Source organism: Xenopus tropicalis, chromosome 6, assembly GCF_000004195.4.
Source record: "Xenopus tropicalis strain Nigerian chromosome 6, UCB_Xtro_10.0, whole genome shotgun sequence".
In the NCBI taxonomy this organism is placed as follows: domain Eukaryota; kingdom Metazoa; phylum Chordata; class Amphibia; order Anura; family Pipidae; genus Xenopus; species Xenopus tropicalis.
Window position 1 is genome coordinate 39,625,415 of NC_030682.2, and position 18,033 is coordinate 39,643,447.

Below are 18,033 nucleotides of genomic sequence, written 5' to 3' on the forward strand. Positions count from 1 at the left end.
TACTACCTAATGCATACATCACAGTTACTAAATGCCCCTATATATCTGGAGCGGGTGGGTTCATCAACCCAAAATTGCTGGGACTTCTGGCAACATGAGCAAGGGGCTTTTGTTAATATATCCTAGTGTGAAGTCGAGATAATTAGCTTTTTCACCATGAAACAACAGAAAGATGGTCTGAAAAGTGCATAATCCTTGTTCTTGTTCCACACACACAGCTATTTACAAACCATTGAAACAGCACTGGCCTCTGGCGATACAGTATTAATCGAAAATCTAGCCGAAAATGTTGACCCAGTTCTTGACCCCCTGCTTGGAAGGAACACTATTAAAAGGGGAAGGTAAGTTGTGATTAATTGCTTAGATCAGTGGGGCCGCTATTAGCATTCTATATCCTATGCATGGTACAGTCTTAAATACAAAGTGAAAAGGCAAAACTCAAGTAGCAACTGCTTGGCCAAGCTATTCCTTCATTCTCTTAATTCTCCCCACTTTCTGACCAGAAGTTCCTAAAGCCCATATGCTCTTATTATTTTCTTAACCACTCTGAAATTATCAAATATAGTTAAAAATTATTTGATATGTGATAGGTCTCCCCTTACCTTTATTACGTTAGAGAATGTAAAAACTTGGGGGGCAAGCTAGGCTACACTGGGAATTCATTCTCTGAAAAATGTAGAATTTGATTTTGAAATTTCATGATATTTCTTTGTTAATGCCATTTTTAAATATATGAATTATATTTTTACACCAAATGTAACAGTTATAACTTGCACTCTAAAGGTAATTGATTGATGAAGTGGTAAATATTATTACTATGTATCGTATTCACTTTGGTTATTAGAGTAAGCCAATTGCTTTAGTAAGGAAAATTATTACAGGGAGATTGATATATTGAGAGTCACAGTCTGTAATTCCACCAGGGAATCTTTTCTTTCAGAAAAACTGTCACATGGGTTCAAGACAAGACAAAACTTTAATGTAATGTCTTACAAAGTGTAGGAAACAATGTTACTATGTAGTATAAGTAATAGAAGTAGCCAGTAAAATATTAATATAAGGATGCATCATGTGCCCCAAAAACAATGAAACAAGCTTTTTAGGGAGTTTAAATATATATATTGTCTGGTAAACAGGATAACAGGTCCCATTCCTGAAATTCTAATTTTTAAAAATGATTTCCTTTTTCTCTGTTATAATAAAACAGTACCTTGTACTTGATCCCAGCTAAGCTACATGAATCCATATTGGTTTTATTTCATTTCAGAAGGATCCCTTATCCAAAAAACCATAGGTCTCAAGCATTCCAGATATTAGATCCTATACCTGTACTATTATGAACTAAAAAGGGGCTAAAATGATATTCCTACTCTGAGCCCCTTTACTGTTCACTTTCACCAGATATATTTACTTTTGATACCTCTCAAAAGAGTCTAAAATACGCTCATTGAAACATGGTGGCAAGAGCTGGCAGAACTACAGCATTTAATTACTACCTGTCTCCTGGTGCAGGAATGCATGGACAGGAGACATTATTGTATAAATTGCTTTTCATTCATGGCACACATTTTTGTATTTATATAGTAGTGCTATTAATAAGCAGCGTTACACATAGAATTGTACAGGTACATGGTGCCCCAGCACAGAGAGACAAAATGATAGATATTGTTAAAGGCAGGTCTAAGAGTCACTTTATGTGGCAATATGGAGCCAATTGATACACAGTTTCACCAGACACATAGATTTATATAAAAGACTTTGAAGGATATAATGAAGCACGGCACGCATAACTGCCACACACAGCCGTTTAAATCATATAAAAACCTGCAGTGGGGTTAGCCTCCGGGCAGATAAATATGCAGAAGGGGCTTGGTACCCCAGGGGTTCATTTATCCACACCTACAAAGTCGGCTGCATTTATCAACAGGAGGTAAAAAAAAAAATATTTTTATTGACAGATTTAGTCAGGTTTGCCATTGTATTGCCTAAATGCAGACACTTCATTACATGTTTCTGTACATTTATATAGGCCATGTGACTGTAATGCCCATATATTATTCTGCAATGTGAAATAAAGAACAATTAATATGGTAGATAACGCCTCAACTAGGACAACTAATCAGCATTTAACCAAGGATATCAGTGAGAAACACTTTCTGCATACAGTAAGAGCAATGACAAGAACTGAACATTCACACTAACATTACATTTGGAAGCCTGTTTATCAAAATTCAGCTTTGTGAGTTTTTCAAATCTTTTTCTAATTGAAATAATCTCTAAAACTTACCAAACTCAAATGTGTGCTTATTTATGAAATAAAAGCTTGAATAAAAAAAAAGCAGAGATGGAGGATGTAGTACCGAGGCTGGTGGTTGCCTTTGCATGAAGCTATTTTTTACATGACAGCAAGTAATGATAGATATTTAAATAAGATATTCCATACCTTTCTTACAACCTTTAAAGGGGTTGTAAACTTTCTCATATCCCCTGATCTATGACTGCCTGCACCTCTTTCTAAAAAGTTCCAAAGCTGCCAAGTACAGGGTGTACCGATACAAGGCTGCCTTGGAAGTACCACCTGCCTCGAGAAGTGTGTTCCAAGATGGAGTTTAGTGCAAAGGATAACAGAGAGACAGTAGTTACGTTCTGAGTTTCTCTCTGTGTTTTTTCATGTGGCTGTATTCATCTTGAGGGTCTTTGCCAAGGACCACTGTGTTGGACTGGGATGCCAGGGGCCCACCATAAAACGCTAGTCTACGGGCTGACTTCTCTCCTCAGTCAACCTCTTTAATTCCCTAGTTTTTAACTATTTTGCCTCTTTGTTTTCATACAGAAATAGGGAATGAACATAAAATGAGCCAAATGATTAGGAACAGAAGGGCCGATTGACACTTGGGCCCACCTGGTAACCTGGTGGGCCTGTCTGACACTGAAGAACTCTCTTCTGAGTATGGTTTGTTGTGGAGAGTCCTCCAGGGCAGAATCCTTGGTTGAATAGCCACTTTACCTTGCTATGGGTTACCAGAACTGGCAGCTGTCATTCATTCAGGCACCTACACCTACAGGGCTGAATCCTTGGTTGAATAGCCATTTTACCTTGCTATGGGTTACCAGAACTGGCAGCTGTTATTCATTCAGGCACCTACACCTACAGGGCAGAATCCTTGGTTGAATAGCCACTTTACCTTGCTATGGGTTACCAGAACTGGCAGCTGTCATTCATTCAGGCACCTACACCTACAGGGAAGAATCCTTGGTTGAATAGCCACTTTACCTTGCTATGGGTTACCAGAACTGGCAGCTGTTATTCATTCAGGCACCTAACCTTACAAGTCTAGAGATGTGATGATTAATTAAAGTTGTGTGAATGTTTTCTTAGTCTTGTACTGGAAGCTGGTAAACATCCTTTGCAAGCAGTAAAGTAATCCATAGGTAAAGTAAATAGAACATAAAATGTGCTTGCCCCGGATGTGTGCAGAATAACTGGCAAGCTTTCTATTAGTGGAGGGTGCATAAAAACTCTTCTATAGAAATTCTGTCAATGAGTTCTCCACTTCCAAGCACTCACAGACCCCAAGTCCTTATCGTGCCTGATGAACAATATCACACTTCGAGATTTTTTAATGACTTGGCAAGATATAAATCCTTACTTTGAAATAATGGCTAAATAGATGGTTGTGATATATTTGGAGCAGTCCAACAGTTGAAGTTCATTAATAATTGGAATGTTGTGGAGTATGAAGTAATGAATACTAATTACTCCTTTCAAGTCTGACAGCTCCCCGTGGACCAATCCATCAGCACAGACTTTAATTTGCTCCCAGTAATGGTTCTATCAATAGTACATTAATTCTGTGTTGAAAAGATATACCGTTGAACCTGACCCACACTGTAGACTTTACTGTCATAAAATGGCCACATACTGACAACAACTAGGTAATTACAAATAATTAAATCTACTGAGCTTTAGACACCACTAATTTCAAATAAAATATGTCTTATGATATCAGTTGACAGTGGAAAGCATAGCGGGAAATATTTATCGAACTGTATCCCTTCCAAAGCAAATCTAACAGCTTGCATTTTAGAAGGAGCTGATCTGTAAAGCCTCACTGTAATGTATTATCATTGTGGGATGCTTTTTAGCTTTAATTTGCTTGATAATGAAGGGGATGGTGCTCACAGAAGGCCAGAAATTTCAAATATTTTCAAGTGTTGAATTAGCATTTTGTTTTAGAGGAAAATAGCGAAAGTAGGCTGGAACTATTTACATAATCTCGCATATTTGTAAGCATCATTTGCATGACAATATCTCTCAGTCCTATTCCAAGCACAGCCTGTCAACCAATGGTGGGGCGCAGCGTAAAATAATAGGCTTCTGCTTACCATAAAAGCCAGGCAAATAGTGCTGCAACATATCTTTTTACATTAAACAACTCTTGTTTCACTATATTAACCCATGCGGGCCGTAGATTTGTTGCAATTTATTAGAAATAGCTTGTTAATGTTGTTGTTGAACTGTAACAATAATATTTTTTTCTGCGTCTGACTGTTCTTACTGCAGCTGAGAAGAGAGTCTTCCTTTTGGTTCCATAGACATTTAAAAAAATAATTGGGCACTTTCACCAAGTTCAGCAACATCATTAATAAATACACATATCTTCCCTTTATATAGTCACGGATTTCAATTAACACTAGATCTCACACGCTAGCGAAGTTTTGCTAAAAGATTGTGCCGCTAGAGAAAAATATGCGCTTGTGAAAGGTGAAGCTTCGCTTCCTAGTAAATGTGCCCCATAGACTCCATTTTAATCAAATAATTCACTTTTTTTTAAATGAGTCCTCTTTTCTCTTTAATAATAAACCAGTACCTTGTACATGATAGAGTGAATCCTTATTGGAGGGAAATCAATCCTGTTGGGTTTATTTCATGTTTAAATTATTTTTTAGCAGATTTAGGACTCTGGCACACGGGGAGATTAGTCGCCCGTGACAAATCTCCCTTGTCACGGGCGACTAATCTCCCCGAACTACCATCAAAACGCGGAAAATGTAAGTCGCCAGTGGGATGGCACACGCTGCGCAGGCGATTTCGGCAAATCACTGAAGTTGCCTCGCAAGGCATTTTCGGCGATTTGCCGAAATCGCTTGTTGGGGATAATGAGATACAGAAGTGTTTGCTCTATATTTATAGTGGCTGTTCCCAGCCTGAACTGGGGGAAATGTAGCTTGGTGAAAATTCATTCTTGTGCTCTTAGTAAATTGGCAAATATTCAATAGAGAAACTTCACCTGGAGAAAACATGTGAATTTACACCAATGTGAAGAGAATTTTCACCAATGCAAAGTTAATTCGCAAAAACTTGTACTCTTCTTTAGTAAATTGGTGATGTTAGGGGCGATTTTCATTGTTGGAGAAATTACTCCAAATTTTTACTTTCACGCTTTCATAAATATGTCCCATAGAGAGCACAGCTAGGCTTTAGTAGCAGTGCTGATTTATGGTGAATTATTAAAAAGAATATAATATTAATATAATGACTGTTGGTGGGGGGTTAGAAAGTAGGAACCATGCATTAATCCAGACACCCTTCCAAGTAGATGCAGTAATGCAGGACCATGCTTCTTATAAAATATAAAACCAAAGAGTTTACCGTAACATTGGAGGGTGGCTTTGATTTTTTTCATCATGAAAGTCTCTCTTACCAAAAGTTTCCCTTGCAGAGCTACTGTATATGCCTGTTACTTTGGTATCTGTGGTAGGAAAGCATTTGGGGGATTATGGCAACCAGTGTGGGAACCAGACTGCTGCAAATAGGGTAGGGTTTAATGGGGTGTTACAGCAAGTCTTTATTTTTGCTGATACTATGATAGGTAGATAGAGATAGATAGAGATAGTTGGAGAGATAGATAGATAGATAGATAGATAGATAGATAGATAGATAGATAGATAGTTGGAGAGATAGATAGATAGATAGATAGATAGATAGATAGATAGATAGATGATAGATAGATAGATAGATAGATAGATAGATAGATAGATAGGGAGATAGATGGAGATAGATAGATAGATTGATAGATAGATAGATGCATTCACACACATGGGGATGGGCAAGAGCAAGAATTGGTAGGTGGGAGATGTGGCACTGAGCATTGCATTTAGCAGCATATAATGTACACTGAAGCTATGTTAGGCTAGACGTGGGGGCAGCTCTATCAAAGTCTAGAATTCATGTATGTAAAGAGGTAATGAGCAAGGTAGGTAGGGGAGCGTAAAGTAAGTAACTGGAAAATTTAAAGGGTACGTACTTGGGCTAAAACAAAACGAATGCTAGTTATTTACTAAACGGAATTCAGTTGAGGGGGCTTTTCGTTACACACCCCTGGGAAGGCTTTGTCATATGATCAATTTTTGCAGATAAAAAGAATTTAAGTATTAAAAAGTTCTTCTAAAAATGTGAAAATGCACAACCCAAGAGTAACTATATAAGTCATTCTAGGTACATCAAGATTGGGGACAAAGAGTGTGAATACAACCAGCACTTCCGGCTTATCCTCCATACAAAGCTTGCAAATCCTCACTACAAGCCAGAGTTACAGGCTCAGACAACACTTATTAATTTCACTGTCACTACTGATGGACTTGAAGACCAGCTATTGGCTGATGTTGTTAGCATTGAGAGGCCAGATCTGGAAGAACTTAAGGTAGAGCACTTCATGAACACAATGAATAATTATGTTTTCTAAATGAGCAGCAATTAATTGCTATCAGGGATGTAGGTTTTGGCTAATGGGCTGTTCAGAACAGAGAAAAGGAATCTTTTTGAGGCATCTATTTTCACTGTATAGGATTTTCACACTATTGTTATTCTCTCCAATATCAGTCAATGCTGACCAAGCAGCAGAATGACTTTAAGATAGAACTCAAACGTCTAGAAGATGAGCTCTTGATCCGACTTTCTGCTGCCGAGGGCAGTTTCTTGGGAGATATGGAACTGGTAGAGAAGTTGGAGTCTACTAAGGTCACAGCTGCTGAGATAGAACATAAGGTACAGTGCCATGTCATTTCCAAACCCAGTCTCTGGCCTCTCCATCCTTCCTAATCTCTTTTTTCCTTACTTTCCCCTTATCCCTTAGGGCAATGACGCATAATGCTATTTGTCGTCCATTTTGTCTTGGTTACATAACATCAGAAAATACTCTGCCTTCAAAAATACAGAGAATTGTCTCTCCTAAAACGCTCAAATTGCATAATAGCGCAAAAATACATACAAAGGCATTTTTGAGCGATTAAACAATTTAAATATTTTAGCAGAGACTCTTCTTAGTATTGTCTATGGCAGTGATCCCCAACCAGTGGCTTGTGAGGAATGTGTTGCTCACCAACGCCTTGGATTTACTTCCCAGTGGCCTCAAGGCAGGTGCATAAAAACCAGGTATAAGGCCAAACAGAGCCTTCTGTAGGCTGCCAGTTCACATAGGGGCTATTAAGTAGCCAATTATAGCTCTTATTGGCACCCCCAGGAACCATTTTCATGCTTCTGTTGCTCACGGGTATAAAAGGTTGTACCCCCTACTGTTAAATATAAGGATATTTCAAGTCACCAAGAAATTCCATGACCATATAAAGGCACAAGGCAATAGGTCAAGTGCTTTTATAAGTCAAGGTGACTTTTAATATCCTCATATTGTACCACAGATGTTGCACTATTTATTATAATACATACGTTTTAACAAATCATGTGACAGAAATGACTTCACTGAGCATGAATTATAACTGATGACATCAATAAGCACTGTTTATAAGGATATAATTTACAGGATATTCATGGCCTAGGGCACCGAGTATGTTCACCATTATGCCTTGGACAACCCGCGACATATGTCAGCTACGGATTGGACTCGCCTATATTTGACCTTAACAATGCCTCAGTCCGTCTATCTATGGCACTATTTGGGAGTTGTAGTTCAGCTCTATAGAGTGTTTTCACGTTTCTGTTTCCTTTTTTTTTTTTTTCTCTTTGTGTCTTTCCTCTGCTTTTGATTATTTTGTTCTTCATTTCAGTATGTTAGTTTCGTTTTAATATTTGCTTTTTTATTTTTGTTTTGATATACACTGGGGGTGGGCTCTGGTTTACTGTGTAGTGATGTCATCAGCCTGTTTTTGGCGCCACATCGGGTTTATCAGAGGAATTTTGTTTGTGTTATTCACTTCGAAAAAGGCTGCGGAAGCAGCCAAACGTTAGCTGTACGCTTCAATAAATATACTTTATTGTTTTACACTAAGTCCTGTGAGTGCGGATTCTATTTTCTGCATACGTGTATTATATATTTATATATATATATATATATATATATATATATATATATATATATACATGCAAACATATCCAAAATATGCTCTTAAGCATCTCAAAAAAACATTCTGTGTGGCAATAACAAACCAAAAAATAATGCCGTTCATGCTAATTAAATGCGCATACTGAAAACATCAACTGGTTTGTTGCTGCCATCATTTTCTCTTTCTTGGTCTCATTTATATATGTTCTGACAATATTCTCAAATATTACGACTGTCTGTTGCTTTAAGGGCAATTACTCCCGTCCCGTTTTAACTGATTTGTCAGACATTTTCCTTTATTGTGGAACAGGTGGTTGAAGCAAAAGAAAATGAAATCAAAATTAATGAGGCCAGAGAGCATTACCGAGCTGCAGCTGCACGAGCCTCTCTCCTTTATTTCATCATGAGTGATCTCAGTAAAATTAATCCAATTTATCAGTTCTCACTAAAGGTAATTCTGCACATTTGTTCAAAGTGATACTCTAATCACACTATTATCCACATTTTTATAATTTTGTTTTATTTTTTTACACAAGTTTTTACTAGAATTTTTTTTATTTGCTGTTGGGCTGTGGTTTTCGGACTTCTTTGGGTTTAAGATGCCCTTTGCTTCAGTGCTCAAGGCTCTCACTCTGACATAAGCCTTAGGGGTTATTTATTGAGAGAGGGCAAAATGCAATAAATAGGCACAGAGCTCTTTGTTATTTGCCCACAGTGCACTTCACATAGTTCCTTAGCGCCATCACTAAGCTTCTTGTATGTAGTGAGGATGTTTGTGGGCTGCCCAATGGAATCCATATGCATGGCCCACACATAACCCTTGTTGTGTGCAGAACTCAGTGCAAGGGCTAGATACAGGCATCTCTTTAGCCACTTGGAGGTGCAAGTATTAAGTGTGTTGTGCTTCAGCACTTATAAATACAGGTATGGGACCGGTTATTCAGAATTTTCGGCACCAGGAGTTTTCTGGATAAGGAGTCTTTCCATAATTTGGATAACCAAATTTTAAAGGAGAAGGAAAGCCATTTTGGCATTTTATTGGCTATAAATTAGTTACAAAAGTGCAAGCTAGAATGCTATATTTTTTCTTTACTATACCTGAGTAAACAGCCCTAAAAGCTCTCTATTTGTTTACGATAGCAGCTGCCATTTTAGCTTGGTCTGACTTCACTTCTAGGCAGCAGCTAGCAGGCACGGAACAGCTTTCAGCTCAGATTACACAGCAGACATGGGAGGGGGAACAGAGGAGAGGGAGAAAGCAGAAGGGAGGGGGAGAGAGGTACAAACTGAGCAGACTTGTGCCATGCCCTGTAATTCTGACCTTTTTGTATAATACGTTTCTGGATAACGAATTCCATACCTGTACCCTTTAGAAATTAAGCCTATTTTGATATCTCATGGCTAAAATATATAGACCTTCTTAGGGAGCAATTTAATAAATGTAAATGAGCCTTTCAGGTAGAGGCTTATTGTTTTACAAGACCAGGGCTCTGATCCTTAGTTCATATATAAAACCCCTGCCATAAAGCAAAATGGGGCTGCTGTTGCAGGGAGCTAGAGACTGGGGCACCCAAATACCAGGGAATTCACTTCTCCAGGGAAGCACAATATGCAACAGAAATAAAGTCAATCAAATTTGACCTATTGTTTGTCATTGTTATTTTTACATTAACACTTTACTCTAAAATACAGGCTTATAACATTATCCCTATTTAATAGGCTTTCAATGTAGTTTTTCATAAAGCCATAGGCCGTGCAGAGCAGTCAGAAGATGTCACTGAGAGAGTGGCCAAACTGACAGAATGTATCACGTATTCGGCTTTCCTATACACAAGCCAGGGACTCTTTGAAAAGGACAAGCTTACATTTCTCTCCCAAACAGCATTTCAGGTGAGACATTGTATTCTGTCGCCTATAAAATGACAAATCTTAAAGAAGCCTTTCTTTGAACAACCATGCCTTTTTGTATTGCCATTGTAGCTGGCTCTGAGTATATGGAGTGAGATTGTATGTTCTCTGAAGGTGGATCTAGACACACTTATAAGTGTCCAGTGGATTAAGAAATACTTTATAATATTGTGTTCTGTAAAAATAATGTTCTTCACTGTCTGTACCCAAAGCCTATAGTATAATAAAGAGTAGTGAGAATGCTGACATTATAATCCGACGTGTTGTGACAACTGCATGTTCTATTGCTTGCCTAGATACTTTTGAAACAAAAGGAAATTGACTCATTAGAACTGGATGTGCTCTTACGATTTCCCATAGAGAATTCATACAAAAGCCCTGTTGACTTTTTGAGTGTCCAATCCTGGAGTGCTATTAAGGTAAGCCAAGACAGTAGGGAATTTTACACACAATATAAAATAAATGATCTTAAGTACAGTTACTGTAAAACCCCGCTGGCTGTTAATCCCCTAAATTATAATCATTTAAATGAATGTAATGAACAGCAGAAACACAGAATGCTCTTCTAGCTGGGTTTAGGTGGAAATGACTTTAGCAGCATATTCATGATTGTATAGCATAAACAGAAAAAGGGCTGTATTTCAGATGTGTCATCCCATAAGCCTTAGGGAACTTTGAACATGGTTATTTACCTCTGTTACCATCTATTGTAAAACCTTAATCTTACCACTAAAGCAGGAGTAATATGGACCCAATGTGCCAATACTCAAAAGAAATATGTGCCACCTTACTAGGCAAAGGCTACAAAAGCCAGAATATATAATCATGAATGTATCATTTTGGCAAGAAGATATTACACTGTAATAGAACATCCAAAAGGTGCATAAAGGATGTTTATGTTTTCAGTTTAAATGTCATTAGTAATGATGAGATAAACAAAGAGCAGGGAACCAAGTGCACACAGAGCAGATAGGAATTTTGTTGGAGGACCCTCACCCATTAAATAGGCCACTGCTCCAGGAGTGCTAGGGGGAAACTTTATTGAGCAGCGTTTCTTGCAGAATCCATTGCTGATATCAATGCCTCTATTCTGTGAAATAGTCCCCTCCTGTCACTACATAGTTATGGTTGCCACCTTTTTCTGTGACTAATACCAGCCTTTTGGTTGGGGACAGGATATAATGTATGGGGCCGGAAATGGGAGGCCTGGGGCCCTGGGCAGGGGAAATGTGGATGGAGCAGGTAAATGGTTGGGAAAACAGGCAGACTTGGTGGGATTATAGGCAGAGCAGAGGGGTGCCCATTGTTATAAAGGGTGATCAGCAGTGGAGAGGGTCAGGAAAGCGAGGGATTTATAGGCCAATAAAAATTTACCGGCATGTATATTGCCGGCAAATTTGTAGTACTGGTGCCAGCCCTAGCTGGTGATTTTAGGCTAGGCTGATCAAATACCAGCCAGGTGGCAGCCCTATACATAATTTACACCCATAACTGACACCCACAATTTTTAAATGGCAAAGGACACAGTGTAACTTTTGTTTCTAGGTAAAAACTTATTTTTGCCTCTTAATAATATGTATTTAGTACACAAGTGGGCAACCTTCACCAGTGATTGCTGAACTATAACTGCCAGTATTTACTTTACAAGAACTGGGAGTTAAATGCTGTTTATCCCTGCAGTCACAGTAGTGCCAAATCTTATCTCCCCATTCTGTAAGTCTTTATGACTGTTCATGGAAAGTGAAGATAGCATTGAGCCATGCATAGTTTCAATGAAATGTCTACAAATCTGAAGATGTTTTGGTCATATATTTGAACAAGTACCATAGTCTGGAATAGTGCCCCAGAACTCAGGAGTCAGTCAGGGGTGATTCCTTGTTTCAGTCCATAAAGTTATGACTTTTCCAGTTGCCAGGATGTGTAGGCTAAGTCACTATTGATTTAAACCTGTGCTACACAAACAGTGGAGTACAGCTGTGCTAGAGAAAGTGATGCTCTACTTTCCATGTGATGGATTGTTCCTTACAGATGATTTCATTGCTGGACGAATTCAAGGGATTAGACCGAGATATTGAAGGATCAGCTAAACGGTGGAAAAAGTTTGTTGAGTCGGAAAACCCAGAGAACGAGAGATTGCCGCAGGATTGGAAAAACAAAACATCTCTACAAAAGCTAATCCTGTTGAGAGCACTGCGTCCAGACCGAATGACCTATGCCATCAGGTACATGTGCTCCACCGGTTATCTGGCCAGTCATTCTGCACTCTGCTAACCCTCTTATATGTTTTTGCAAACCAAACCTCCTGCTGTATGGGGCCCAGAAATCACCATATACTAAGGTAGTTGGCACAGTGTGACTATTTACACAATATGTGACCCATGCCTGCTCTGGTTAGGAACAAGCTAGTTCTTGAGTCAGCGGTAGCAGGCAATCAAGGGCAGACATTGTGAGACCCCAAATTATCAGCTGTGTTATCCTGTAAGCTGATCTGTCCTTCTCTGTGTGATTCACACAATGGAAAATGAATGTTTGAAGCACAAAGCAAGACCTTGTGTCGTTCCTGACAATCGGTTGTGTGGTTTACAACAATAACTGCTGATTGGAGCCACTTCTGGAACTTGCCTTGTATGAAATAGAACAGGGGCCTCCAAACTTTTCTACCCATACCCATCAAAATGTAAAAATAGTTGGAGAGCAACACAAGCATTTTTAAAATGTTCCTGGGGGTGCCAAATTATGACTATGGTTGGCTATTTGGTAGCCCCTATGTGGACTGGCAGCCTACAGAAGGTTCTGTTTGACAGTACTCGTGGTTTTTAAGCAACCAATACTTGCCCCCAAGCCAGAGATTCAAAAATGAGCACCTGCTTTGAGGCCACTGGGAGCAACATCCAAAGGATTGGTGAGCAACATGTTGTTCCTGAGCCATTGGTTGGGGATCACTGAACTAGAGCTTACACTGTGACTTTCTTTAGGTACTCCCTATAGTCTGCTGTATTCCAGAAATGTAAAAGGTCTATGAAAATGTTTGTAGAAAATTATAGACAATTTTGATGACTTTAAATTACTAATTTCTACATTTACATTTTCCCAGAAACTTTATTGAAGAAAAACTTGGATCTAAATATGTGGAGGAGGCTCGGCCAGATTTTGCCAAATCATATGAGGAAACCAGTCCGGCTACACCAGTTTTTTTCATCCTGTCTCCAGGAGTGAACCCTCTGAAAGATGTAGAAGCACTAGGTAATGCCGACCATTGCCAAATTCTTCAAAAATAAATTAGGTTCTATGAACAGGTTACTCTCCCTTTAGAGAACATATGTTCCCTGACCCCCCATTCCTATCTTTCAGTTTATTTTCTCTTACCTTCTGTTTCCCTGCTTTTAGCTTTGGAAACTTACCCTCTATATGGGACAGTTGCTTGGCCTGTGTATAAGCGCAGGCAAAGGAACAGTCCCTCCTTCAATCTTTGATGTGTCAGCACCCAGAAACACTGCGGTGGCCTGGACGCAGACACAGGGAGTGGATTTTGGTGCAAAAATGCATACATATGGGTTTTGGTGCTGAAATCTGTTCTGTGTGTCTGTGCCCAGGCTGATGCAGTGCATCTGGGCAGACCTACCAGAGAGTGGATCAGAGCAGAGGGGCTGTTTCTTGGCCTGTGCTCTAGACAGGGCAGAGAAACTGCACTGTGTGGCACTAGCCTATAACATGAAAATGTTAATCTGATTTCAAAAGGTCTTATTTTATTATATTCTGCCCCATTTGTTACCAACGTCCCTCAGCTGACATGGGTAAGACAAGGTAATGCTGATCTATAAGCACTATAACCTCTAAATTTGATTAGTTTTAGCCTTGAGGGAAGGTGAGAGCTTCCCCACAGGGGCCACTTTACCAGGGATGGAAAAAAGTCACCCATGTTAACTTCAAGAGCCAAATTTTTTAAAGTGGAGATTTGGCTTTTCTAGTGCAAATAGTGCATATGTGCTCTCTGCAATAGCGATGTGCCCTTGGGGCTTGAAAAAGGAGCTAAAATGTTCTGAAAGCTTGCTATGATTATCTTAGCCAATAAAGGTATCACCTTTATACCACCTTTGTTATTTTTTATTTCAAAAGGGTTACCCTGTAAACATTTTGACTGGCTAACACGGTACATCACCGTTTCCGGCACCCCTACAATAATTCCTCTGTAACTCCTTAAGAAACTGTTGCTTGAATATAATAAAATTCTCTCTCTTTTAGAAGTCTTTGTGTACCAGCTTTATTTGCTACTGCGTGTAATGCTCTTTCTATGGCTTAATTTATAAAATATATGGCAATATAACACCCCTTATGGTTCCAAAACTTGTGTCCATGTGTCCTCGGGGTAGGGAAATGAGCCCCATTGTCTTTATTATAAATTAATTGTAAGAATGTTAAGTAATGTATATCCAGTTAGTGTTATATAAATAAAATACAAATAAATACATAAAACTTGAAAAAAAAATCTAAAAAATCCTTTATCAGGAGGCTCCTGACATAAAATCATCTATTAGCCCTTATCTGCTTCCCTATCATACTAGTGGTTAGTACTTGTTAGAACTGACTGTGATCTTATTAATCAGCTGCATGTACAGCGGGTAAGTGCTAAACGCAGCCACTATATCATTTGGAAATCTACCTTTTGTCATTAAGTTGACTGATTATTGATTTTATTTTAGGTAAGAAACTTGGCTTTACCATTGATTCCGGAAAATTTCATAATATTTCACTTGGCCAAGGACAAGAAAAGGTAGCAGAGGAGGCAATGGAAAAAGCTGCCCAGCAAGGCCATTGGGTTATTCTTCAGGTAAGGGATTCAGGGGAAATCCCCTATTATTTAGCTTGCTTGAGTACACAGTAAACTGGCAGAATACTAATAATTTGACATGACATTACACACGTGGTTTTAAACCAGTTAGATGTTACATGGGCTGGTGCTTTTTCCAATAAATTCATTTTCAATGTCAATAAATTAATTTTAATACTGATAAAAGGAAATACAAGATATATTGAGGAGTCTTGTTACTTTTACAGAATGTTCATCTAGTGGCAAAATGGTTGGGCACCTTAGAGAAGCTCCTTGCCCAGTACAGTACCGGGAGCCACGAGGACTATCGGATCTTCATCAGCGCAGAGCCTGCTCCCTCCCCAGAAGAGCACATTATTCCTCAGGGAATTCTAGAGAACTCCATCAAAATTACTAATGAACCTCCCACGGGTATGCTGGCCAATCTGCACGCTGCTCTGGACAATTTTGATCAGGTAAACAAATGTTTACATTTATACAAACAGCTCTTTTTCATTATTGCTTGGTAGTTGTTGAAGGGATGACAATATTTTCCTAGTACAACTGCAATAAGGGAAGCGCCAGTGTCAGAGCTAGTTGGTACTTCCTGGCCACAATGGCCTGAGTGAATGTATAATGTCTATACTATGGAAATAATATTGTGTCTATAAACTGTAACATTTGGAGGATAAAGTTGTAGTTAGGACTAGGGTGTTTTAGACCCACCAGTGCTACAACCTCAAAGCCCCTCCCCCCTCCTGAGGTCCACTACCCCCCACCCAAGCACTGTAGTGTACCACTTACCCCTTCCTTCTACTTAACCAGTGGCTGCAATCAGGCAAGAGGGGCGACCCCAGACTGGGTAGTGTCTGCGGCTTCCTAGGTGACTGGGCCTGGGTGGGAGGAGCCCATGAGGGCTGGGGCCTACCAGGTTTTTTCCATGTGTCCCGCTGGCCCTGTTCGACCCTGGTTAGGACCAACTGGAGATCTGCCTTAGTGTTTCACTATATATTTACAGTATTGGTTATATGCACTTTGTTGTATGTTTATTCTTCACAATACAGATAATGTGACTCTATTCATCCTCTTGAATGTACATTGTAATGGTAATAAAAATAAAGGTGATCTTTTTTATGTATTTTTCAGGATACTCTTGAAATGTGCGCCAGGGAACAGGAGTTCAAATGCATCCTCTTCTCCTTGTGCTACTTCCATGCTTGCGTTGCTGGCAGACTCAAATTTGGGCCCCAGGGCTGGAACCGAAGATACCCTTTCAATTCTGGCGATCTCACCATATGCGTCAATGTTCTCTATAACTATTTGGAGGCAAACAACAAGGTAAGGCAGTCCTACGCACAGGTTTGGGAAAATGGGTAGCACGTTGCCAAGGGACACACTTAGAAAAATGGCCTTGGCAAAATACTCAAAATGTGTTATATATTATTATAATTACTGGCTTTGGCTACTTGGCCACACCCATCACTGCTGCCGCTGGTGGCACTACATCATACAGTACACAAGAAGCGGGAGCTCAAGCCACTGTGAGGGCACCTGGGTAAGTGTCAGGAAAACCCCTACTTTGTATGGGGGTGAACCCCATTGGCTGTCACGCCCGCACTACTACACCATACAATGACATCTGTGAAAATTCTGTGCTTTTCTGTGTCTGCAGGATAATAACGCCAGAGCACAATGTAAGGTCCATACCATGGGCCACAGGAAAATCATCCCACTTGCCCTGTGCCCTTGCACCCATATCGAAATTCAGAACTGGAGATAAAAATTGGGTTGAGGGGAGCCCTGGTTTCATATTCATTTGAATCCATGTTTGTATTTTTTTCCCTTCACTCATCCTTCCCTATATGTGAAATAAGTCAGCAGGACTAATGTAATAATAATCATCAATATAATCAGATAAACTTTATGTGTTTAAGAGGAAGAAGTATTGTGTAGCGTTAGCACAAGCAGTGTGTGTGCATGTATTGCTTATTCATTAGGCAGGTAATGAAGCATTGGCACAAATCTAATTACATACAGCACATCTGACAGTTCTAAACATTGCATTAATAATCACTACAATTAATTTTGATGATGGAAGCAATTTGCAGCACGTCACATACATAAATAACGTCCCATTCCTTGTGCGTGTCATTATTATGTATTAAGGATGCCACCTTGTTGTGACATTCCCAGTGAAATTCCACCTGAGCTGAAATTACAGTGACTTGGTTTTTGTACGAAGGATGCAAAAAATATGTAAAATATAAATAAATGAACTTGACTGAACTGACATGGAGGACTAATATTTACACAGGCTTAGTAAAAGGAGGATGAAAAATGCAGGGAACAGAGGGACTAAAGCAAAATGACATATTAGAATTCATTTTCACTTTGGGATATTAAACTGACTCACATAAGGGGTCATGCTTACTGCACTGCAGTTGTGCTTTGCTGCATTCAGTTGCTCAGTAAACCCTATGCATTAAAGGTACTTCTGTAAGGTTGTGCCTTACAGAGCCACTGCTTTCCCCCTGCCTCCACTTCCCAATCAAGTTCTGCTGCACCTACTGATGCAGTCCCTGGCAAGCTGGAGCTACTGCCATGTACGAACCAGTTGGTAGCGCCTTGGTCCCCACAGTGGCCTGCCTCCATTGCTGCAGCGGTTACACCAAAAGCATTGGGCACACACCTCACTCCCACCAACCAGACCAACTCAGAGTAATTGTGCCTTAAGAGCAAGCGCAACTGTGTTAAGATCATGGACCATTAAAGATTTTTTCCGCTGACTCCTATAGCATCTCAGTAAGGTTTTAAGAGAGTTTTATATAAGGTTTTGCAGTATTTTTGTTTAATACATTTCTTTTTGATTGTTAATACATTCAAGTTTTTTGCAACCCAATTTTTCTCAAATTCCAGCAAAAATGAGATCCAAAATTTTCAGCTGAACCACCTCTGTATCCTGCATTAAGTGCTGGGAAT

The 18,033-nt window shown here is 39.4% G+C and overlaps 1 protein-coding gene across 1 annotated transcript in view; it reads left to right on the plus strand.

Moving 5' to 3' along the window:
- dnah11 (dynein axonemal heavy chain 11) overlaps window positions 1–18,033 on the plus strand; it is a 153,080-nt gene that overhangs the window by 128,563 nt on the left and 6,484 nt on the right. Inside the window, exons 66-76 of the mRNA XM_031903586.1 lie at window positions 219–341; window positions 6,500–6,704; window positions 6,884–7,048; window positions 8,650–8,790; window positions 10,059–10,229; window positions 10,544–10,666; window positions 12,276–12,469; window positions 13,342–13,490; window positions 14,948–15,075; window positions 15,303–15,530; window positions 16,201–16,392. Coding sequence (XP_031759446.1) covers window positions 219–341; window positions 6,500–6,704; window positions 6,884–7,048; window positions 8,650–8,790; window positions 10,059–10,229; window positions 10,544–10,666; window positions 12,276–12,469; window positions 13,342–13,490; window positions 14,948–15,075; window positions 15,303–15,530; window positions 16,201–16,392 — 1,819 coding nt within the window. The remainder of the gene's footprint in view (window positions 1–218; window positions 342–6,499; window positions 6,705–6,883; window positions 7,049–8,649; window positions 8,791–10,058; window positions 10,230–10,543; window positions 10,667–12,275; window positions 12,470–13,341; window positions 13,491–14,947; window positions 15,076–15,302; window positions 15,531–16,200; window positions 16,393–18,033) is intronic.